Source organism: Alexandromys fortis, unplaced genomic scaffold (genome assembly GCF_014885135.2).
Source record: "Alexandromys fortis isolate MF-2015 unplaced genomic scaffold, M_Fortis_MF-2015_v1.1 scaffold_8_9099976_23576923, whole genome shotgun sequence".
Classification (NCBI taxonomy): domain Eukaryota; kingdom Metazoa; phylum Chordata; class Mammalia; order Rodentia; family Cricetidae; genus Alexandromys; species Alexandromys fortis.
The window spans coordinates 9,315,711-9,341,667 of NW_026067899.1; the positions used below are offsets into that span (position 1 = coordinate 9,315,711).

Sequence of the window (25,957 nt, forward strand, 5' to 3'; positions counted from 1 at the left end):
AGCAAAACAAAAAAAGAGGTTTATATTATTTAGAAACACCTGCTTTTTGAAGGCATAGTGGAAAGAGACATAATCTGACATAACAGATTATGTTAACTGAATAAACCTGGAGGGCCTAAACACTGTAGAGGCTAAAGATGTGTAGACTGAGCAATGGTAGAACGCAGGATCAATTTACATAAAGTGAAAAGGGCCTTTGTAATGTCTCAATTTTTGAGTGAGATTTAGGATCTATACAACATTACTGAAAATACTGAAATGGACACAGTAATGTGGAGATTAGCTGAACTTTAGAAAATCCACCAGTAAACTGAAATCATTAGGTTAAAGACATCTTAACTTGCACCCCTTCAGAATCTGGCACTAAGAATAACTTCCACAGTGATGGATCAATGCTTTCCAAATCCTAATTCTCTGCTCCTCCAGGTTATAAAACTAGGAATGCTTCCTGTTTTGTTTTATTGGTCTAAAACTAGGGACTAAGCAATTTTGAATCTTATAAGATTGCTTCACAAAACATCTTTCTCAAACGTTGTTAAAGGCACTGAAGATCCAGTGGAGGCCAGCATGTTAAGTGTGCTCTGAAATTTTTTTGACACTTCCATTCACACTCTTAATACAGTGGTCACTTTATGTTCAGTCTGACAAACTGCAATACCATCGAACCTCTACAACAAAACAATAAGCACACATTATTATTTTAGGCAATGGTAATATTGCAGTGTAGAGAGCTTCTTCAAAAGCCGTAAAAGATAGATGCTAGACATACAGCCTTCCACAGGCGTGTTCTTTCTGATGAACAAAAGACAGAGGGCTGCAGATGGCTGGCCTAAACTTCCCCATTAAATGGGCCAGTAAGTGAAAATGTGATGATGAAAGAAAGGATTAAATGAGAGTAAAACCTAGTTTTGCCATTTCTATGGTTCCAATTGCCAGGGCATCCTAGGGATGAGATTACTGTCCTGTCTAATTGGCAATCTCCATTTCTCTTTAAAGGTGATGCATTATTTTTGAAGGTCATGAAGATAGGCTACCAAACACTCCAAAATAACATGGATATATGAAATTCAATGTATAAGTTTTTAATATTAAAAGTAATTAATTTCAAGGACAATTTACATATTTTAAACTCACTGTTTTTGAAAAATGTCAACTATTCCATTGTTATAAGACAGTCAAGTTTTATGTCATCACTTTTAAGATTGATATTATTTTGAACTAAGAACAGAAAAAAATTAAATTTATGGAAGTTTGTGACAGCTTTATTATAACTTACAGATGAATGATGATATAATGCTTTAAAAATATAATTCTTAGAGTGGCAGATGGAATACATTTAAACTAGTTTAATATTTGAATTACATGCCTCCATACAGTGAAATGAGCTTTGAACTGCTGTAGAAATAGAGCCCAAATATGCCCTCACCTCTCTCTCTTGCTGGTGTGGAGGTCCTTTTTCATGCCTTTGTTTCATCCCACATGGACTAGTATGCCCCTTTTGCTGGCCTCCCAGTCCCTGCACGCATAATTAACAGACTTAAGCTGGTACATCATGCTCCCACAATTCTCCACCAGGCACCAGGGGAAAGGCATGCACATAGCTAGCCTAGCTCATGTACGCATATCCCAGGAATGCTGAAACAGGTCCAAGGTGCTGATGGCCATTACTTTTTTCAGAACTTTGATGTAGATTACTTCCTCAGACCAAAATCCATTTCCACTTCCCTTCCCTATTGCTAATGTCAAGGGCTTTACCAAAGCAATACTTCTTTATCAGCCACTCAGAGAAAATCGTCCAACATCCTGATTTTAGACCAATATTGGAGCTTCTCTGTTCTATTCAGCTGTTACTTAGCCACAGCCACTGTAGCACATACACCAGCCAGAAGTCCCTTCATTTCAGTAACTCATTATTTTCTTAGTATAAATCCAAATGAATTATTTTATTTAGCTAAAACCCAACTACAAGTAGCTCTCAACATAATTAGCCCTTAGGCATGTTTTTATTCAAATTCTGTTATTTTACCTTCTAGGGTATCCTTACACTGACTTCTCATTATACAGTAATGGTAAAGATTTATATCAGAAAAAAAGATTTATATCAGATGACTTTTTTCTATATAATAGGAATTTTTGAAGGGGGACATCTAAAAAATATTTTAAAGCAACAGATTATGCTCTCTATGAAGTCGAGTTGTCCTTTTTACTTCAAGAGATACAATACAAGTGGCTGAATCCAAACGATGATTCATAAAACTTACACATCTGTTTTTTCACATAAGCAAAGCCCTGCATGTGAGCTGAACTCTAACATTGTCTATAACAATTTAAAGCTTTGGCTAAGAACCCAAATAAAGGCATGCAGACGGCTGTGTCAACAGGTAACAAATCCTACTAGCAATTTAGCCACTTAGGTGAAATAAAGAAAGACTTACCTTGCTGAAGTCAACAGTGCTGTTTTCCCTGCTCACGTCATTTCTATTCTCAGCACAGGCTGGAGCAGACTGAGGAGAAACAACCTGACCTGCTGAAAGAGATTGTTATTACAGAATACAAACAATTACTTACACGGTTCTAGGCAGACTGGGTGAAAGATGAACTTCAATTTAACTAAACTAAGTAGAATTTTTTAATAAGCTTGTGATGTAAGCATGAACGTTCAGTTAAACAGAACTATATTAATGTGGAGATTATCAGTTACAGATAGAAATGGGAGAAGTCAATCAAGAATATTTAAGTCAATTATCAATTTAAAACTCTAAATGGTTATTCTCTTTGAAGAGAAGCTGCCTTCAAAACTTAATTAAATTTAACCATAAAGTTCATTGATTTCTAAATATCAATTAAAACCAATTGCACATATTAAAAAAAGGCATAACCTCCAAGCTCTGAAGAATTTTTGACAATACCAGAAAAGATGAATATCAGTAACTGTCCAGCATACTTTTAGGTTCTATTTTTATGTACTTCAACAAAATCACTATGTACTTTAGCAATAAAATTTAGAGGTGGAACTTATTAAAAAAATGAGATCTTGTGACTATAATTATCCACTCATCTGCTATTAAGATCACTAGACTAGAGTTGTACAGCTTTCCACGAGCATTATTGAAAATACGAATGAATACACTGTAGTTCTCCATCCTTGTATGAAAGGTGAGGTTAGTTATCTGGATAACCGAGCTGGGAATGTGACAATAACTAGAAAACATAATGCCCGCCATTCACTATGCAGCAGTCCTTAAAAGCACAAATCCTTTGAAATCTGCCAGAGTTAGCAATCAAATAATAAGTAGCCTGGTTTATTAATTTCCCCTGCCTATCCTGAGCCCATCTCTACTTGTTACTTTCACTGTGAAACGAGTAATAAAAATTCAATGTTGAAGCCTTTACTATGTTTACATTCTTCTCAATGGCTTCAAAATCCCTTTTCCTTTAACTGTTCTCAAGCATGAGAAGTACTCTTTGTGCCTAACTTCTCTCTCTCCATGCTGAAGTCTCAGTTTTATTCAGAATTCACCTTTATTCTCAAACTTTCTGATTGCTACAACTCTGAACTTCTCTTAATTCCTTTAAATAGTTACAGAAAAAAATCAATTTTCCCTGATCATCAAGTATGATCAAAAACAAAATTATTTATTTTAAATACTATAATCTTACTGCTTAGACTAGTAACCTGTCAGTAAAAGATCATCCTTTCATAGATAACAATTTCTGGATAAAAATAACTTTGTCAGAAAGTAATAGATTTAATTTTCTTCTAACATTTAACATTTTTCTGCTTCCATCAAACACAGAAAAACAATATATGTTGTAAAGATAAAGACAAAGTGACATCTTAAAGAAAATTCACCTCAAACCACAGCCACAGATTCTGACTTTTGAATACAGAACTCAAGGCAGTGTGCATCCTTCAGAGGAAGTCAGGTGAGCTTTCCATTCTCCCATCTCTACCTGCAATGTGGAGCTACAACTGAACTGTTCATCAGCAGCCGTTCAATTCACCATTCTCAAAATAATAACTTATTATAAAAGCCTTTTACATAATGCATTTGTGCTACTAACAGATGTCTTCAATCACCAGTTTCACAACATTTCTCCATATTTTCATGCGTTAGAGCATTAAATATATTTAAAACTAAATTTATTAAACATTTTGTGAAATAGAGAGATAAGACTCAAGTTATAGAAAAAATAAAGATATGTTTTCTTATAATAATTTTTGTCATATAGTCAGAAACTACATGAAATATCAATTGCTTAAAACTGTTAGAAAACATATCAAAAGAGTAAAGCCAATGCAAAATCAACTTTGAGGAGATTATCAGATAGCAAATATGCTAGAACTTGTCATTTGAAAAATCTAGTTGCTGTTTTCATTCATATGTTTCAGGAACAATATTTCATAAATTATATTCAGGTTATGAACTACATTTAAACATTGGCACTTACATTTCATTTTGTAAGTATTTGTGATTTCTAATGTGTTGCTATTACATGATAATTGTAATAGATACATTTAGATATTTACAGTTCTATGCTATTCTTATTTTAAAATTAAAAATTATAAAATATTACCTTTCAAAGCTGATAGTAAGGAAGTGAATTAGAAACTACTTCTCTGAATATTTTAAATGATATTAATAGTGACCTAGTTCTGGATATCAAGCAGGATGCATGTTAGATGGCAGTAAGTACATGCTATTTCCAGAGTACAGACATGTCTGGAAAATGTGTACTATAGTACAGATATCTTCTGATATAGGTACAGAAGCCCCAGTATATGTATCTTCTATACTTTAGAATGATACATAAATTTATATGTCACTCTCAAAAGTCCTTCAAAGTTTAAATAGCATTTAAAATTGTAATGTTACTTCTAAAGTATACAGTGAATAATTAAAGTAAAATAATATAAACAAAGTAGTTTTGACAAATTTGCAGGGTACTGAGAATCTGTAGGTATCATTTAAGACCTAAGCTTAAAAAGCTTGGCTTATGATAGTTAGGAAAATTACAGATTTCAGGTGAAACATATACTGCTTGTTATATACATAAAGCTAAAATGCATGCTTTGCAATAGTCTATAATACTACTAGATTCCTCAGACTGTAAAATAGCTTTCATAATTTTGTAGTGCACTATCATTTTTTTTTGCTTAAGACTTATTTAATTCAACAGTCACTACCTTTCAGAAGATTATGGGCTTAATTTCCAAAAGGCATTTCATAAACTCAAATACTATCACATAAAATGAATAAATAAATTTAGGGAAGGGCATCTCTAATATGATGGCTGATTGACTTCTGTGATGAAAAAAAATGTCATTCATACAATAACAGTTCTCAGGCATAGTGACTGTTTTCTAATGGAAGAGAGAAGAATTTGCAAGAATATTTTCCTCTCCGGGGGAAACAAGTCAGAAATCAGCACTCGGGTACTGGAAACTTTGCAAGTTCTGCTGGCTTGTGAGAAGTTTCTAGTTACTTTGACACTATGCTTACAAACGAATATTTGCCTGTCTCCTTCTAATTCCTCCCCTTGTCCACTGCCCGTTGTCCATATGGAAACTTACTGTAATCAAATGGCATCACAAAGTTGGATTGCCTTTACTAGTATAGTATGTAAATCTCAAGGCATTAAGATACCACGATGAAACAGATATCAACTCACTATTCTTACTATAGTTCATGAAAATTATTCAAAGCTTGATGAAATATTATCACTAATATAAACTGATGTCTATGACTCTTGAAGTGTAAATATTTGAGAAATCTAACATCATCTTTTCTATTCAACATTCATTTTTAATTCATTTACATTACTTATTTACCTGTTAAAATATGGTTATATATTTTAATAAAAATATAATTTGTTTCATATATATAAGTTTAAGTGTATAGTATATAGCATTTATATTAGCACCTGTTTGATTTTCTTTGAATTGTATTTGAGTCTTTACATACAGTTCTCTCATATATGTAAACTGTGTGCATGAACGATATAAAAGCAGTTTCAAAATTTTTATCTGGTTTAATTCAAATCATTAAATAATCTATTACCAACATGTATCATTAATTGCTACTGGTTAATCCAGTCTAAATCACATGTACTAGAAGGAAACTGGGATGAAGACATGGAAGTACAGTACTATTATCCTAGAGTCCAAGCTGGTTTACACTACCTCAGAACCTTCAACGCATTTAGAGTACCCAAAGGGTAGGAGATGAGGGAGGTACAGAGATGAGATGAGCCTGTTAGAGACAGACACAAGACAGAGCAAAATGAAGAAATATAGAGATGAATGACAAAGTTACATACATGTGCAGCAATACACTTATTTATGGAAATAGAAAACATGGAGAAAGAAAGATAAATATTTAGAAAATTATGACTAGGTGAGTTACATTTCAAAAAGAGAAAGAGTATGCATGCAATTAAAATTGTTAAAAACTGTTATGTCTGGAAATAATTATTTTCAAATGAAAAATTAAAATCTTAAATATGTTATCTTAGAAATATATTTGCTCTTAAAAACCAATTTTCCATAGCCCAATGATAACACAGCCTTTAAACAGGCACATCAATCATGTATAATTAACATAATTTTAATTTTATTTTAACATTTTTCATATATTGGAATTTCTTAATGTGCTATGTGTCCAGCGATACTAAGAAGCAATATTCTAGCTTTCTCTTTTAATGTAGACCATTATGATGGATAAATATTACATGCTCTCTTATTTATGATAATACAATATTAAAAAGAATTTCTAAACATAAAGACCTCATGCATCTAGAAATAAAAGTACAGCATTATAATAAAAGTTAATTTAAGGTAATAAAACAAAGAAACATCATTAACATAGGAGCTGCAATCTACCCAGGTCAAAATCAAAATACTCAACATATACCCCATCCTTCTAAATCTAAATGTTCTCCACTTAAGATTTTGAACAGTAATTTAGAGAAATTAATAGAAGCCCTGCAACCCTTTCAGATTTTGCAGCCAGAAAACGTGCAATTGGAAAGTGTTCTAACTAGGAGGGAGGGAAGATGTGGAAGCAAAAGAAGAAGAGCTAGAAATCAATAGTAATGATGGAGGAATGAGATGCCCCATACTACAGAAGCCATGAGGCCCAAGAATTATCAAAAACATGAAATCAGGAAAATAACATAATTTTACAATAGAATTGCAATATGAATTTCTCCATGTGTTAAGAGAATGCCTGTCCTATTTCATAATATAAGCATTAATTTATTTTGATTTATTGATCACCTAACACAAGTCACATTTGTGTTCGAAAAAATATTTCTAGAATCAAGGAATGACTTGAATAGTATGGATAGTTTTCATTTCAGTACACTTTACAGGGTTCTAATGTCAAAGTAGATACTGTTTTCTATTATTTTTGCAATTGTTTTGCCAAATGTAACTGTCACTTCTTATTGAAACATCGGAATCAGTCATTTTAATTCTCACAGTTTTGATGCTTAATGAAAAGTGAAAGTTAAACACAGCATGGTGGCATTAGAAATGCATGGTGAATCCATAGCATCCTGTGTCTTAGCCCTGAGGAGAATGTGCAGAACACCAACAATATTTACATATACATGTAATGTGTACATATATATCAGTGTATTTGTAGATGAGATTCACAAATTATCATAAATGACTAAGAAAAAAAATACAAACAGAAAGCATATACCGAGAAAGAGAAGAGAAAGATAATAAGCTATTTTGTTGATGCAATATATGAAACATGGAAGACCTACATTTGAAATGCAGTGTCTAGAGACTTAACCTTTGAGAGAACAAGTAAGTTAGCATACCCCAAGAGCAATTCAATAAAGGGAACAGAAACATATTCTAGGTGTTTTTTAGGCTTCTTTGGGCAAATATCGCTTTGTTTTTTAGTGCATTTTAATTTTTAACCCTAAATCAGAAACACATTATACAAAGGTAGAGAACTTATTTCTATATCTTTGCCTCTTTTGTAGTTTAAAATACAAACATGTTCTATTTTCAAGTATTTTGACTTTATAACCTTAAAAGAGGAGAAGTCAATCTTTCTGAGTAAAACACTTTGCTGAAGAGACTTTAAAAAAAAAAAAAAGATATTACATTTAGCTCTTTGGACATTAAAACTCCATTAAATCTCTTTTCAACATAAAAATTAAGTCTCTAATCATGTTTTGAAACAGAATGTCATTTCTATATTTATGCTTATAGATTCCAATTTCTTTGTTTATCTTGAGTTTGTCAGTGTGCAGGGTTCACGAGTAGATTGAGAACCTTAGTAGTAAAGGTCTTTCGCGCGTTCTTTCGCTTGTGGGTAGGAGCCTTATTTCTAAATTGTTGAAGTCTATACATATTTTCAGACTTCTCAACACACATAATTATGTAAAGTGTGTGAGGAAGCAAAACAGAGTTATGAGGAGGTGTTAGAAGCCTAAGCTTAGAAACTACTGCTGACAGGATGCTGCACAACAATACTTAATTGGGTGTATGAATCTTATTAGAAGTGCTTCCAAGTTTCTATTACCCTAACACATGCCCTGGAAAGATTTGTATGTGTTCATATAAAGGTTGACTGTAGAAATGGAAACAGAGTCACTCAGATCCTAGTTTTCAGAAAAACTAGCCATTTCACAAAGGAAACAAAAGTACTTTCTGTAGACCTTGAATCTACACATAGCCTTGGGAATCACAGCTGTAATTCTGTCCTCTCTCCTGAATTTTAGCAAAAGTTAAATCAGCAACAGTGCTTGCAGGTCTACAAAGGATAATAAATGATCAGTCCAGTAAATCTCACACCTTCTTTCCTTTACCCTAAAATGTAATGAAACTTTCAAATACAAATATTAACCTCAGTAAAAATTACAGAAATTGCAGCATACAAAATTATTATCTGTTTGAATAAACCTATTTTTATCTGTATGCTATTATCTGATTTTCAATAAAAGCAGTGAAGACAAAGTTTATTTGTTCAGAAGGTCCCCATAATCTTGGAACATAAACATGGGATTAATTAAAACATGGGATATTTTATAAAGGTTTTTAGAATCTAGTATCTTAAACTTTTTGTCAAAATTATTAACATTGCTTATCAAAATTTTTAACATTGGCCAACCAAATAAATATGAGCACTGTAAAAACAACAAAAACATCAACAGCATGGTTTTCCCCTCTTCTTCTCCATAATCCTCCTCTGTCAGCTGCCAGAATTTACAGTTTGTCTCTCTTAAACTCTAATAAAATTGTCCTCAAGTTTCCATTAAAAAAAACACTACATTTGTATCTCAGATGATAAAATCTTCAATTTCACATTAAAATGCATTATATGTTTTAAATTAAATTATAACTTAGAATATGAATTAATTTAAATATAGTATTTGTCTCAATGTGAGTTCTACATCCTCAAAATAGTCAATAGAATATTCTAATATAAGTTGATATATGTCATAGCAAGCTCGAAACACTTTTAATGAACTTCACATATGCATCAATATATATGCATCTATGTAATATCAATGCTTTACGTTCAGTTAAAGACAGTTTTATATTTCATTTCTGTCTTTATTAGAAGTTTAAAAAACAAACTTTAAACTGTCTTTGTTGGTTTTATAATGTGTAATAAGTCGAAGATAATATATTTTCATAAAGAGATGGAGTCAATATAGAAACTTGAGGCAACAGACAAAACAAGAGAACACCAAAGGGCAGCAGTGACCAAAGTAAGATAAAAATCTTCCTGAAAAGCAAAGAAAGAACTTTGCACACACAGATTTTTAACAGAACATACACCTCTCTCATAGCACCTAAATCTCAGACAAATACTTTAAAAGCAACTTTTCCTGATTTTAGTGGAATCACTTTGAGATTCTATCCATTTAGTTTAATGGTGGCAACCGGCTTGCCGTATATTGCTTTTATTATGTTTAGATATGTTCCTTGTATCCCTAAAATCTCTCCAAAACCTTTATCATGAAGGGGTGTTGGGTTTTATTCAATGCTTTTTCAGCACCTAATTAGATGATCATGTGTTTCTTCTTTCAGTTTGTTTATATGATGGATTACACTGATAGATTTTTTTCGTATGTTGTACTAGCTCTGCATCTCTGGGATGAAGCCAGCTTGATCATGGTTGATGATTTTTTGATATGTTCTTGGATTCGGTTTGCCATTATTTATTGAGTATTTTTGCATCCATGTTCATGAGTGAGGTTGGTCTGTAATTCTATTTCTTGGTTGAGTCTTTGTATGGTTTCAGGGTAACCAAAGCCTCATAGAAAGAGTTTGACAATGTCCCTTCTGTTTTTATTATGTGGAACACTTTTAGGAGTATGGGTATTAGCTCTTCTTTGAAGTTTTGGTCGAATTTTGTGCTGAAACCATCCAGCCCTGGGCTGTTTTGAGTTGGGAGGCTTTTGATGACTGCTTCTATTTCCTTGTAGGTTATAGGTCTATTTAAATTTTTCACCTGGTCTTGATTTAATTTTGGTAACTATCCAGAAAATTGTCCATTTCTTTTACATTTTCCAATTTTGTGGAGTACAGGTTTTTGTAATATGACCTAATGATTCTCTGGAATTCCTCGGTGTCTGTTGATATATCTCCCTTTTCATTTCTGATTTGTTAATTTGGATGTTCTATCTCTGCCTTTTAACTAGTTTGGATAAGGGTTTGTTTATCTTACTGATTTTTCTCAAAGAACCAGCTCTTTGTTTCATTGATTCTTTGTAATGTTTTCTTTGTTTCTATTTTATTGATTTCAGCCCTCATAGAAATATATAATTCATTATTATTTAACATTGTCTTGAGACTTAATGTACTTAATGACCTCAAGACACTCTAAAACAAAACTGGCCTGTTCATTGAAGTATTTGATTTGTGTACATTTGACTCAGTAGAATAAAAACTCCCACATAATACAAATTCTAAAGAAAACTCATCTTCATCTTGTTGTAAAGTATTTCTGAAACTTTTGAAATTGGAAAAAAAAATCACACAAATATTCTGTGCTGTCAATCCATGTACTGTAGTCTATTTGCCTAAGTCAGTAGCTTTAATAGGTAATTTGAAAGAATTTTCACCTTTTACATGGTTTTTAAATCAGTATCTCATATACTAGGCTCATCATTAACACTCTATGAACTTGGAGGCTGACCTTGAACTTCAGATTCTCCAGCCTCTACCTAAATTCAGGGGTTATAGGTATGTACCACCATGTCCAGTTTACTCCTGCTACAGATGAAACTTGGAGTACTGAGAATACATGGCGAGCACTCAACTGACCCAGCTCCATCCCAGGCATCAATTTTTGTCTTTTAGAAATAAAACTCAATTACAACTGACAGAAGAGTAACAAATTCATGTTAACCTCATGGTAACTTCATTTTCCTTTACAAAACTATGATAAGAAAATGTGAAGCAATTTCTTAATGTAAATAGATCCAAGAAGAAAACAACATAAAAAAATAGGGTTACAAGAAAATAATGGTGATCAAGTGTGATGCTGTGTGAAGATGGTGAGGAGGCTCCTTGCACATTAAGATGCTGCAGTGAAAACTCAACAGCAGAAAATAGGCTTCAGATAGGTGGAGCTACATCAGGAGCTGCAGGACCCTTTTATTATTGGTAATGAAATCTGTTAGCTATGGCCCAGAGGGGGGAAAGCTTCCTTTTCTACAAAAATACATTGTGATCATTACTGTTTTAATCAGAAGCCACTGCTACAACATGAACCATTGCGTCACTCTTCTCAGCTATGGGTTCTATTTATCTGTTTATATTCTGTAAGTTGGTATTAGTTAAGGTTTATTTTACTTATTCAGAAACTTTTCTAGAAACAAGTTCTTTGTTAAGATTTCCACATCAGGATGGTGAAACTAAGATCAATATAAAATACACACACACACACACACACACACACACACACACACACACACAAATCTACTGAAACAATATGACTTTCAATAAAGTGTTCTCAAATAAAACGTTTTGAATATTTAGAAACAATTCAACACTTCAAGGTCATACAGAAGATATAAAAGAGCACTTACCATTTTTATCCATAGAGTTTGGTTCTGATTGTTTCTTGCCAATGTCAGCAAAAGATCGGACAATAGGAATCCTGTTGGTGAGTTTTTTCTGGTTCTGGTGATGATGCTGTTTCATCAGGGCTTCATGGACTCTGTGGCGTACATCTTCATTCAGTTGACCTGAGCTGACCTGTTGGTCAAGGACCATATCTGAAGATGGAGAGGAGACAAGGAGCACAGTTTTTCTGTTAAAAACAGACACCTGAGTATTATTCATACTAAAATAGGCTACAACTTCAATGTACGATGTTTTGAATAAATGTTGATTTTTTTATAGGATTGCTACATGGAAATATGAATTTTCATTATAAACCACTCATTTTTAAATACTTATTTTTTCAAATATACTAGATTTTATTACAGGAAGTTATTTTTTCATTATTTGTCCTGATTGGTAGGGATATAGTGAGAATAATCTCAAACTTATTAATATGTCTGTGATTGAAAATAATTTCATTATAGTCTCTCCTCTCTCTCTCTCTCTCTCTCTCTCTCTCTCTCTCACACACACACACACACACACACACACATACATACACACACATACACACTCTCACACATACACAATTTCCATTAAATAGGGTATTGGGCTCCTCTGGAAATTTGCGAAGGCTCCAATACACTTAGCATTTAACTGTAGTTACAAAGTTGGGTGTACAACTTCCAACAACAGAAAATGCCAACCACAGTAACTAATTTAAATCCCTTTTTGCAATCCAGTCTAGCTTCAAACTTATACTCCATATTTTTGAATCACCCAGGAACTCACATTATAGGTGGTAGTAGCCACATACTTGGCTTCACACATATTCTAATGTGGGTTTTCTATGATTTTCTCGTGGAGAATAATTTTCTTGATTCCTCAAAGTGAGGTTAGGAACTACAGTAGTAACCTTAGAATGTGTTAGGTAACAAAAAAATATAACTGTAAAACATAGAAGTTCAGAAAACTAAACTGAGTACACTGATATTTTCTATGCATCGCATCGAGAATGCCAATAAATAAATGAACATTTATTTTATGGGCATTTGAAGTTCCTTAGTGAAATAATATCACCTCACTGTAGTCTGCCTTCAGAAAAATCAAAAATTAAGTTCTAGGTTCAAAGCAGATGCTAAAGAACTGCCTCTTGCTGGCATATTCAGTGGATTGCAGCCATTAATATTAGCAACCTTTAAATATTAGCAAATTTTTCCCTTATAATACTGAGCTTTCTTTTTGTACTAAATAGAAATGGACAATGATGAGGGACTTGGAACACTCTACAACATTCTAGCTGTGTGACCTCACAAAGCTAAATAATCACAGAATTACTTGTAAGAGAGAAGTAACAATATATGTATCATATGTCACAGTCAGAAAAACAATATAAGGCCCTGCATGCACTGATCAGCAAATAGAGGACGATCAGGAAAGAATTTCCCAGTATTGGATTTTCTTTGCAATTTCCATTAATCAGGGTATAAATCTCTGAAGTTTGTGAAGGATTTAACACACTCAGGTTATAGCAGCATCAACTAGGCTCAGCAACAAAAAGTGCAAATCACCTTTGTTAAACTGATTCATCTGATTGGCTTGCAGGAGAGGAAAATCACAATGAGCCTGATTTCAGTTACATTCTCTGTATCTTTCCTCTTCTTATAGGTGTGTACTTTAGCCACCAGCTTGTCTCTTTATGGGCATAATGTGGTGCCAGCAGCAACAAGGAAATACCCTTGTCCATATCCAGTAAGAAACAGATTAGCTTTTGCCACTTTGCTTTATAAAGGATCATTTTCACCTGGCATGGACATTCTGCATATGACTGACATGAAGCAATCACTGTCAGTGGAGATGAAATTCATATAGATTTTGTACAAGAACTGAGTAATTTAGCCAAGTTTTTTGCGGCCATGAGCCAGATGATAAATGATTTCTGTCACAACTACCCAACTCTGCCTTTCAACTACATTAAAACTTTCTAAAGATTACTGAAATTAGAGTTACATACAATTTACATGATAAATGATTTTTCCTTTTCATTTGCAGCCATGTGAAATGTCCCAAATCTCAGATCAAAAGGCCTACAAGACTAGGGCGTGGGCCATATTAAAAACAAAGAGTATAGTTTGCTCTGTCACTTTCTGTTCACAATGGAAAGAAGTTAGAGATGAATATTTGGGAGTTGGCAATATTATGTGTGTGGAGTATTTGGAAGTCATCCACTGTGATTAAAAGTCCCATTCAATTCTGAAAAGTGCATGGCATTAAAAGATGAAATGCAAATTCTTATTTCAGTTCTTCGGAGATCGGTAATTATAACATCTCTGAATTAAAACAAAATAAAGGAACTAAAGAACTGTCAACATAAGACATTACTTTGAAAACTTGCTATGACAGAAAATGTATATAAAATCTGTATTTTATATATAATAGTAGAAGCTATAAGGAAGTTAATAAAACACTAATATAACACAATTTTAAGGCAGATCCAGAAATAAAATATTATGACTCCCGTCTTGTATACTAAACATAACTTAAAGTTATCATATTAAAACCATACATTTCATAAAATTATTACTAAAATTCCATTGAGCCACATTACTTGCACACTAAAAAATTTCCCTAATTTCCAGCTTTGCAATTAATGAGAGATAAGATTTATCTCAAACAGATACAGAGAAGAAAGTAAAACATATTTTTTTTCAAATACTCATTTATTCCTTAGCCATACCTCTTGGGCACAAGCCAATGACATTACAGAATATATTAGTGAACAGGAAAGGTTGCTCTTCTTGCTTGAAAATAAAGCTTTGTGGAGTGAGCACCAGAGACAGGCATAGAATTTAGTCATCACATACAGTGCTCTCTTCCAAACATTAATACTTATCAGTGTTACTTGAAAAGTTAGGAACAATGAACCATGATGGCTTTGGGCCAAGAGTCAAGTCCTCACAACTCAGCAGGCAATGATGTACAATATAGAGAACCTGGCAAAGCCCAATGCCAGGATCTTGTTAAGAAAAAAAGCAAGAAGCAAAAAGATAAATGAGAACATCGTAAAACCTACAGTGCTTGTGTTAAAATGCTTGAAACCTGAAGAAGCATTTGTAGTCCCAGTGAGGTTATTGCTGTACCTCACATCCTGATTACCAAGAACACTAAGAAGGCATGGTTTTCTTTGCAAAAACTTTATAAACCTCTGTGTTCTTCAAATTTACCATATAAATACTCTGAAACCTATTGCCTTAACTTTCAAAAAACAAAACAGAGGTAAGAGCGGGGAATATGAAGTGGTAATCTTTCTTGGCTGCCAACTCTAACAGCACTGGAATAGAATACTTAACTTTCTAGACTACGGATTGTCATAATATGAACAGTTTGTGCCTTTTTTTTTTTGTTTTTTTTTTTTTTACAGGGTCATAGTATATATCCCTGGCTGGTCTAGAACTTACTATTAAGGCCAGTCTGGCCTCAAACTCAAATAGTTCTGTCTTTACCTCCCAAGGGGTAGGATTAAAGTTGTACGTCATCACACCTGGCATGAACCTGATTTTTAATACTGGATTCCCATACCAGTCTTTAGTTTTCATTCAGTGGGGTAAGCTATTAATTTAACCTCCAATGAAAAATTTAAGTAGCAAAAGTTGTTTTAATGAGTTATGACTGATAATTTGTCCATGATACTAACTTCATCTTGGTTTTAATTTCCTTCTAACTCTCATTGACAGAATCAGGGTAAAGCATTCACACTTCAAAGAGAATATTTCCATTTTTAATCTTTATAATTCTGAGTTTTAAGAGATTAGCACAGACCACAAATTGCCTACAATGTATATGAATATAAGTAGGAAGCATTTTGACATAATTAATTTCCCCATCAGAATAAATCATGGTAGGAAAATATATCTAGAGATTTTTGGATTTGAAAAGGTTAAGTAATATTTTGAGGGATGAAGTTTGGATTTATTGAGTTCCCTGAAACACAGAGAAATAGATATGTTTTAAATTAACTTCTTCCAAAAGAAAATCCTACTTTAATTATACCAGAAATTCTTAAAAGACCTGCCAGATACAAATAGGATTTTCTGCTACTAAGTCTAACAAAATCTCTTTAAGGAATTATCTGACTCTGTTAAAAACATATCAAAATCTGATGAAAAATAAAAACACTGATATAAAATATTCCACCACTCAAAAACAATATATATAACAAATGTCTAGAAAGCACTAGCTCTACAGATTTTATACATCCATAAAGTAGTAGGATCTGGATCCTTCAAGAAAAATGATTTAGCTTTTAGAAAATTGACACTGGCTATCAATATATGTAGTTAGCTTTTAATCTCCTGTGTTTGTGTGTTTTCTAAATAAACTATTAAGGTAGAAAATATTGAAGTTGACTATTTTCTTGTTACCAATCACTATATGTAAATGAGGCGAGGTTTGTCTTATATTCAATTTATTTTATTTCAAATACAGGGAAAGGAGAAAATTATTTCAATGTCCCTTACACAGACATGAGAAAAGGGATAACAAAAGCAGCTGAAATTATGAGAATTAAATAAAGTAAAGAAACGAAAGCCCCACCTGCAATTTCTTCTAAAGTATTGGCATGCATGTCCAGTAGCACAGTTCCATTCAGAACACAGCTTCTCAGCTCAAACAAGCTGTGCAAGGAAAGTGTGGCCACATAGGGCTTGCTCCACCGCTCTCCTCCATCCTCCACATCTTCTTCAAACTTTAACCACCTGTACCAAAAGGTGGTTAAATAAATATATTAAATACCACAATGTAGAAGAATTATCCTTAACTGAAAAGTAAAGGCTATAAAAAGAAAGATCTCTTGTTTCTGTGGGTTGAGGAAATAAGGATAAAAGTAGTCAAATTTACTGTTGCCTTTTCTTTGATTTGATTAAACCAACATTTTCATTGTAATTGATTATTAAAAACAAAGAAAAGTTCAATTTTTATTAATATTTGTAGCTCTGCAGAAGTATTTCTAATAATAATTTACTAGTGATCACTTTGGTAGGACTAGTAAAGAAGCCACCTTCCTTTATGGAAACCTTTGTAGTTAAGAAAGAAAGTGAAAGAATAAGCAGTGTTTTCTGGAGTTGGGAATCTTAAATCTCAGTATTTTAGAAAGATAATTTGTCCTAGAAATGTGCATGATGGTTATGCAGTTTGAGATGTATTGTGTAGGAAAAATTCTTGTTATGATTGTCATGACAATCAGTGGTAGGGCTTGGACATCCAAGAATTGAGTTTCGATATCATTCCATAGGTATCCCTGCCAAGGATGAAGCTAAAACTCTGGAGCCATTTGGAAACTACTACTTACTTAGTGTGAAAGAAATACTCATTAATATCTAGGAACATCTGTAATCAAGACAAATAGGAAAAATAAAGGGAGTTAATGGTTTTACTACTCAGGCATCAGCTACTCAATGCTTTAGGGCCTTGCTCTCTAATCTTAACAGAGGACCTGTTAATTCAACCACTTCTGATGAACTCTAACCTAAATTCCCTCTCCTCTTCCTTTTCCTTCATTCATGACTCTGTCCTTATCACTTTGACCATCCTTCCTCTTTGCAAAAGAAAATACACAAAATTTCTATATGATATTATATTGCTGTTTATGTAATAAGATGACTCAACTTTAATGGATAAAAATTCCATGAGAAAAACTAGACAGAAAAATCAAATGTATTAGCAGATAGTAACCAAAAGAGTTTGTTAGACTTGTTAGACTGTGTCACATTTTCCTATTTATTTTCATGCTTTTGAGCATTAATAGTTACTTCTTATTTTATATATTTTGTACAATATCAAAAACCAATTAGCTACACATGGTGGTCTACTTCTTGCTTTTTGATTCAGTCCATGGATCTGTGTGTGTATCTGAAATGGCATTTAAAATACAAATCCAAGTGCTATATTGTTTCATTTATACTAAATACTTCCAACTGAGAGCTTGCTTCTGTTAGAAGGGAATGGAGTCTTGGAAGCTCTAAGCATTTTAGTAGCTAAAATGACCAAATATAAGTTACATGCATGGATGGTTTGATGGAACCATAGGTTTGTGAACATTATGGGAGAAGCCAGAAGGCACTTTCCATAAAAGAAGCATACACGCTACAAATATCAAGTTACTAAAAATACCATACTTTCAAGATTCAGTACTTTATGCCAACTCCAGAATGATGCCAAAAGCATTAAGAGACATTTAAATGAATGTTTTAAGGAGACTATATTAAAAAAATAATACATATCATATATTTCTGTTTTCTGTATTTCATCCAATTTTATCCTTTAAATATGCAGATAAAGAGGTATTAGGACACCCCAGTTCCTGTTTCAAGAATTTTAGCTCTTGAGTTTATGATAAGTTGCAAAATGTCTTATTATAATTAATAACCTAGTGGGTCAATTATTTCAAATAAACTCCACTGACATTTGTTTGAATAGAAAGCCAAAGCAATTAAGAGTCTCAGATCATGAAGTAAACTTGACGGATGATACAAATAATAAAATATAAAATTTGTAGGCCAAATACATGGCATTTCTCTCGGTGGTGAGGGATTTACACCCTGAGCAAACTGTTTTCATCCCCTTGGTGTGTCTTGATCTGTTCTGACCCATGATTAGCACACTGAATTCTCTTCTAATAATTAACATTAAATAGGTGTTTCGTGAATACTTTGAGGATTAAATTGGGGAAAATCTGCCCTACTTGTATTGTGTATTAAAATACACAAAGCAAATTCTTTTGCCATTCAGCAACAGAAGTTTTCTAAAGAAATTAATTCGGCATGCGTTATGTAACACCAACAGCTCAACATTTAGGAAGTTTTATTCTCTGATTCTGTCAAATAGAAAGGAGCACTACAGTTCCAAAATTATGGCTTTGGAGGAAGCAAGATGTCTCCAAACAAAGCATTCACTTTAAAGAGAGTTGAAGTAGGATTAGTAAAAATCATGTAAAACAGTTCATCTTACAGGAGAAATAAAGTATCAAAACTTAATGTTTAATGGCACTACTTTTTTCTTTTAAGATTTTTTTAGGTTATAATATAATTGCATCATTTCTCCATTTCCTTTCCTCTCTCTCAACTCTCCCATATATTCCCCCTAGCTCTCTTTCAAATCATGGCCTTTTTTCTTCATTAGTTATTGTTACATACATAGATGGACAAGATATATATATATACACCTACATATTCCTAAATACTTGACTACAATCTGCTCAGTCTGTATAATGTTACTGGAAGGTATGTTTTCAGAGCTGTACTAATCCTAAGATCTTTACACTTCACATTCTACTGAAAAATCCACATGATGTGAATATTTATTAATCTTGAATATCAATTGTCTTCATGGCATCAAACATTGTTTTGATGTACTAGCATTTTTCTGTGCTACCTTTAAATATCAAAGACATAAGTATTAGTCCCTACCTGGCCCCTTCTGGACTCATTTGTAAAAAGTATTTTTAAAGGGCAAACACGAATGAAGCCTGCTGCCTCCATGACTGCACAACTGTGGTAGCTTTGCTCACTGTCTATAAATACCACCATACGTTATTTTTAAGTGTGACATTATAATTTTGCTGTTTCATTAGCCTTTCATGGTTTTAACTAAACAGATGTTTTTCACAAACATTTATTAAGTAGTTAAGATTCAAAACTTTAACTTCTAAATCTAAAACTTTGTTCAAGTTTTGGTTGGAAAAGTAATATCTATAAATTATCTATGTGTGGTGTATGACAACTGCAGTGTGCTGGTAAAATATATTTTTATTTTTGCTATTAGAGTAGAAAGCTAATAATCCCACCTAGAATACCAACCAAAAGAAAGAAGTGGTTGAAAGCATATATAAATTACTTAACGGAATTATATTGCATTTGAAGAATCAGATGGATTCATAAATTAACTCAGATTATTTTTAAATGAACAAAGGCAACAAAAACAAAGCTACTTCTGTCACTTTAAAACACAGTAGAATTTAAATCTCCAATAGCTACATTCTGTTTTCCTTGAAGTGATGCTTCTCAGCCAAAGTACACGCACCTTTTTCTTAAATGTCTATTCTGATTGTTCATCAGATGTCTCCATGAACTTCAAACAGCTGTGACATGCTTCAGACTCTAAAAGTGCAGCCATAAATATGAATCCTACCCAGTATTAATAGAGAATGCTAATAATTAACTAGATCAGTTCTCTTATTCCTTAAGAGAGCTACACACTCTGGCCATTTCGGATGAGCACATCATTCAAGTCACTCTATTAGAGCACGATGAAATCTTGCCTGCTCAACTCTGAGAGTGATAGACGTTTCTAATGTTCCTTCTGCCACTTGCCAGCTTTCTGAAACTGGGAAAGTTATAAGCAGATTTCTGAGTCAAAGAAACGGGCCATTATATGATCTAGAAAGTAGAAACTTTCCAACAATTCTAAAAACAAAGAGATACTCAAGACAAAAATATAAGTTTCAATTTCAATTCTCATTTCTATTATGAAGATTGAAAGTAAAGAAAATCACAAGACAGTAATACTCTGACAGTACAGTAATAGTGCATACACTACCAGTGACCAGCAGCTCTCTAAAGGACTCTAGAACTGATAAACAAGAGGAAAATCATGACTGTTATGGGGAGCTTAGCTAACTACTCAGTACTAGTGAAGTCAGGAATCTTGGAGGAAAACTGACAACCACGATTTACTAAACCAGCCTAGTCCCTAACAAGCATATAAACCTGTGTCCTTATACCCACCGATAAATGTAGTCTTTACACTTTGTCGAGAAAACTCTTTGCAACAGATAAAGACCACTACAGAAAACATACCTAGTCAAAATGCAGAGGTGTGGAGCACAGTCCCTGGGGATACACTGGCAAAACACTTGTTCACTTAAGGCTCAGCGAACGTTGTGAAAGAGGAGGGGGAAAGGTGGTAAGAGCCAGAGAATCAGGAAGTTTTCTGTGAGATTGTATCTCCTAGTAATATCAGAAGCTATATCCACACAGTCTCAATAACATGACTGACCAAACATGAACTGAACACAGAAACCAACAGAAATGTCAAAGTCAAATGGGAAAAGCCCATGAAGCCTACACCATACACAAATAACTTCAGGCAAATAAGGAATAATGATAGAGAAATAGTCTTTTCCAGGGAAGAATACAATGAGTGGTTATTCAATAACAAATGGTCATCCCTGAAAACACACATATATGTGTGTGCTTACATATATGCATGTTATGCACACACATAAAATGTTACATATAAATTACATATTATATATATTATATATAGAGAGACTGAGCATGTTATATTTAGGGATATATGTGTGTATACACACACATATAAATATACATACATTAACAATTACTGAAAAAAATTACTTAATTTTAAAGAGAGAAAGAAGAGGAATATGGGAGGGTTTAGAGAAGTTCTCAACCTGTGGATCGCAATCCTTTGGGAATCACTATCAGATATTTAAATTACAGTTCATAACAGAAGCAAAACTACAGTGTACTGCAATATGAGAAATTGTATTAAAGGATCATAGCATTAGGAAGGAAGAGAGCCATTGCTATAGAGGGAGGAAATAATAGAACAAAATGTTGTAATTATATTATAATCTCAAAATTAAAAAAATCTCAATTATGTTGCTGTATTTACATGGGAGGAGTTGGAATAGAAAGAGGGAGTATATTAGTATGATGTAAATACAATAGCCATGAATGAAAATCTCAAAATATATTAAATTAAATAGTAGAAAAACAAAGCAAAACAAAAAAAATGAGTCCACTTAGCAGCAATCCATCCAGTGTGACCCCATTCTCAGTTACTCTTGCAGTAAAGGTTCTCGCATCAGAAATGTGGTCCTCAAATTAAAGGATTTTATATCACATCAAATGGAAGCTTGATAAAGAAATGAATCATTATAGTACATTTTATTTGGAAAAAAACTTAAATTTCCATCAGTATTGACTGTATGAAGTTCAGTTTATAGCAATGAGGAAAATTAAAAGATTGCATAAATTTATACTTCTGATACAAAAACAAAATACTTGAGACTCTATGCCTAATTTATACAAAATCTACATTTTATTTAGGCCTCAGGTGAGTCATAGTCACATACAGATCTGGAGAGCAGTAGACCAAGGGCATCCCTAGGATTTACCAATTACTCTGCATACCTTAGTCAAAGCATTCATCATGCAACATTTCCAAATAATCTTTGTGTCTAAACTAGACTGTGAGATTAGTGAAAGCAAGATCTAATGTTCTTGCTGCTGCTGTCCTAGATTCCATGTAATACTCCATAAATGATATTAAATAAGAATTATTAAGTATAAAAGAGCACAAATTAATTAAAGGCATAAAATTTAATGCATGATTTTTAGAGTAATTCATCAATTATATGGCACTATCAAAATATTAATTACAAATGATAGAAAAAGATTTTCAGAAGACATTTAAAAAAATTAAACACTCAATTTAATGTATTCCTATCCTAGAAAAACAGGATAAAATATTCTTATTCTTCACCAAATACTACGTGAAATTGAAGAGTGTAACTAAAGCCTCTTTTCGTGTTCACTTTTTATTTTTAAAAAAGCTCCACAGTGGTTTTGTGGGAGCCTAGGCAGTTTGGATTGCTCTTTGGGCTGACGAGGGAGGGGAACTTGATTGGGGGAGGGGGGGGGAAAGGGGGGGGGGGGGGGGGGGGGGAGGGGGGAGGCGGGGGTGGGGAAGAGACAGAAATCTTTAATTAATTAATAAAGAAATAAATTTAAAAAAAGAAAAAAATAAATTAGAATTCCAGAAATATACATGTAATTTAATGATTATTTGTGTATTTTATATACACAAACTCGTTTGTCTTTATGTGCTGGCAAAGATTTATACACAACCATAAGTGTGTTGTTGTGTTCATTAAATATACACAATAAAAAATCACAAAAAAAAAGCTCCACAGTGAAATTATCAAATGATAGCAGCAGTTTTAGTGTAATTCAGCAGTTGAGAGATGGAAACAAATGACTTGATTTCCACCGTAGTCCCGACAGCACACAAGTCCTGTTACTGTTTATCTTTAAGACCGCAGCTGTAGCTACTCGGCATCACTGCTTGATTACTGCCTTCAGAAGTCACTCTGACCCAAAACCCAGGAGAGGATCTGCCCAGGCCAGATGAGCAAGTTCAGAAAGCTGCAAAGCTCATAAACGCTTGCAGAATCGAGGCACTGGGACTCTATTCTTCTGATGACCTAATTTATATTCTTTCACTTCTGGTGTGGGAGGTCCTTCTGTCTCAACCCCAATCTTTACCTGGCTGTCTCTCTCCATTCGGCATCTTCCCCTTCACGCCAGCAAATCTCATCCAGTTCTGTGAAAAGGTCATGGGGAATGTGCTCCTCGTCATCGTCCTCAGTTCCAAGAATAAACTGCACCCGCTGTGATGGGGTATCTAGGAAGAAAATCATACAGAAGGACATATGTCTATCATAGCTTCATAGTTTAAATGCTTCAAAAATAGCAATTTACTAAATGAGTATAGTCTATTTAATAAAGGATACTATTTACTGAGTTCAAAATAACAAATAACTTCTTCTCTCTGGCTTTTAATTCTTTTAAGATAAAAATTGTTTTTGGGGTTTTATGCTCTATTCACTAAATTCTTTTCATGACCATTCAACAGTACTTTGATATGATTAAAAAGGATTTGAGTTTTGTTCCAATAGACAGTTAACATGTGTTATCCAATACCTGTTTTTTATCTATTGGAATTAGACACTTTATAAAGTAGTACAAAATATTATATAATATATATCCTACCAAAAAGAAAAATTTTCTTACTTAATATTAAGTAAATATAAATTAATTTTCTCCTTAAAATATTGGTATTTATTGATTTTGTGGTAGTTTCTGAAATCATAGGCTACTATAATATAATCTTCAGTCAACAGTTTTATAAAATATGTTTATAGCAAAATATAACAAAGAAGTATGAACTAGATATATAGCATAAGTAAGATCAAGAATCTGTGTTTATATTTACTAAAATATGCAGTGGAAGTAAAATTGACAACACAGAGAAATTTTCCTAAAGACTAATATCCTCTGAGTATTCTTTTATGAAGATATGAAGATATGCCAATAAGGAAATTAAAACATAAATTCCGGGTTCCTCCTACCCCCTTCATTTTTGTTTCTACAGATTTATCCTTCATCCTCCTGCCTCTAGGAGCCCCTCCTGCCACCATACTTCTACTTCTTGAGTACTTCATACTCTGCTTCTTGGTGGGGACCAAGTTTAGCTCTTTCCAAAACACCTTCTTATCCTTCTCTTCTAGTCCATCTCCATTTCTTTGTGTTAGCCACCAATACACACCAACATTTTCTTCCAGGATCCCCCAAGTGGCTGCAGTGGACTAGAACTCAAAAACTATCAAGGACCCAACAGTTACTACACTTGTCTAGGATCCAGAGACTAGCAACAACAACAAAAGACTGGACTATCCACCAAACAAAAGAAAATATGAGAAAGTAACATCAAGAGACATCTCAAACATCCTTACTCTAGATGCCTAGACACCAGTGCAAAAACACAAGTGTGAAGAGTCACGACAATATCCCTCTACCCGGTGCTACCTATTGTAGTAGGTCCTGAGAAGTGCAGAATAACTAAATCATGACAAAGACTTCAAAATAGCTATTATGAATATGAATTATGACCTAAAAGAGGCTATGAATTAATGTTTTAATGAGTGAAATAATGAAAACAATTCAAGATTCAAAATTAGAATTTAACGAAGAAATAATAGAATCACTAAAGTAAATCCAAATTGAAATAAGACTGGTCACAAAAAATATAAGATGTCAAACAGCAACCTCAGAGGTAAGTCTCAATAACAGATTAAACAAAATCACAAGTGTTGAGACACAAAGAATACATAATCCCAGAACAGTAAATCAAAAGAAGGCAAAAGTCACAGCATATCAAAAAAATAATAGGAATCAATAAACACTGCTCATTGATATCTCTCAGTACTAATAGTTTCAATTCCACAATGAAAAGACACAGACTAAGAGATTGAATTGGAAAATGGGATCTAACTCTCTGCTGCATCCTAAAAAACATACCTCACAATCAAGGATATAAATCAACTTAGAATAAAAGAATGGAGAAAGTTATTCCAAGCAAATGGACCCAAGAAACAAGTAGGTTCAGTCATCTTAGTATGTAATTAAACATGCCTCAAACTAAGACTGAACAGAAGTGCAATGGAAAGACATTAGGCACTTATAAAAGAAAAAAATCCACCAAGAGGAGAATGCACTTCTAAAAATTTATGAACCAAATGCAAGGGCTCAAAAATTAATAAAAGAAAAACTATTGGAGCTAAAATACATATCCACACTCACACAATGATAAGGGGATATTTCAATACCCCACTCACCAATAGATGAGTCACCCAGACAAAAAATAAACAGAAATTCTGCAGTGAAATAACATCATAAATAAAATAGACCTCCACACATGTATTTTATCCAAACACAAAAGAATATACTCTCTTCTAGGAAGTTTGTGAAACTTCCTCCAAAACTTACCACATACTTGGACACAAAGTAAGTCTCAGTTGTAAAATGACACTCTGCATCTTATCTGACCACCAAGGATTAAGCTGGATATCAACAATAGAAATAAAAGAAAGGATACAAACTTGTGGAAAATGAAGAGCTACTACTGAATAAAATATACGCCAAAACAGAAATAAAGAAATAAATTTTAAAACTTTTAGAATTGAATGAAACTGAAAACACAACATGCCCAAACCTATGGGACATAATGAAGGCA

At 33.2% G+C, this 25,957-nt stretch overlaps 1 protein-coding gene across 3 annotated transcripts in view; it reads right to left on the reverse strand.

The window, feature by feature from the left end:
• Nucleotides 1–25,957, reverse strand: part of Slc4a10 (solute carrier family 4 member 10) — a 204,074-nt gene that overhangs the window by 79,046 nt on the left and 99,071 nt on the right. For 2 of the 3 annotated variants that reach the window (XM_050122405.1, XM_050122421.1), the window contains exons 4-7: nucleotides 23,428–23,566; nucleotides 16,676–16,836; nucleotides 12,067–12,255; nucleotides 2,436–2,527 (exon numbers count right to left, since the gene is read on the reverse strand). In XM_050122405.1, coding sequence (XP_049978362.1) covers nucleotides 2,436–2,527; nucleotides 12,067–12,255; nucleotides 16,676–16,836; nucleotides 23,428–23,566 — 581 coding nt within the window. The remainder of the gene's footprint in view (nucleotides 1–2,435; nucleotides 2,528–12,066; nucleotides 12,256–16,675; nucleotides 16,837–23,427; nucleotides 23,567–25,957) is intronic. The other variant, XM_050122411.1, reaches the window with a different exon arrangement.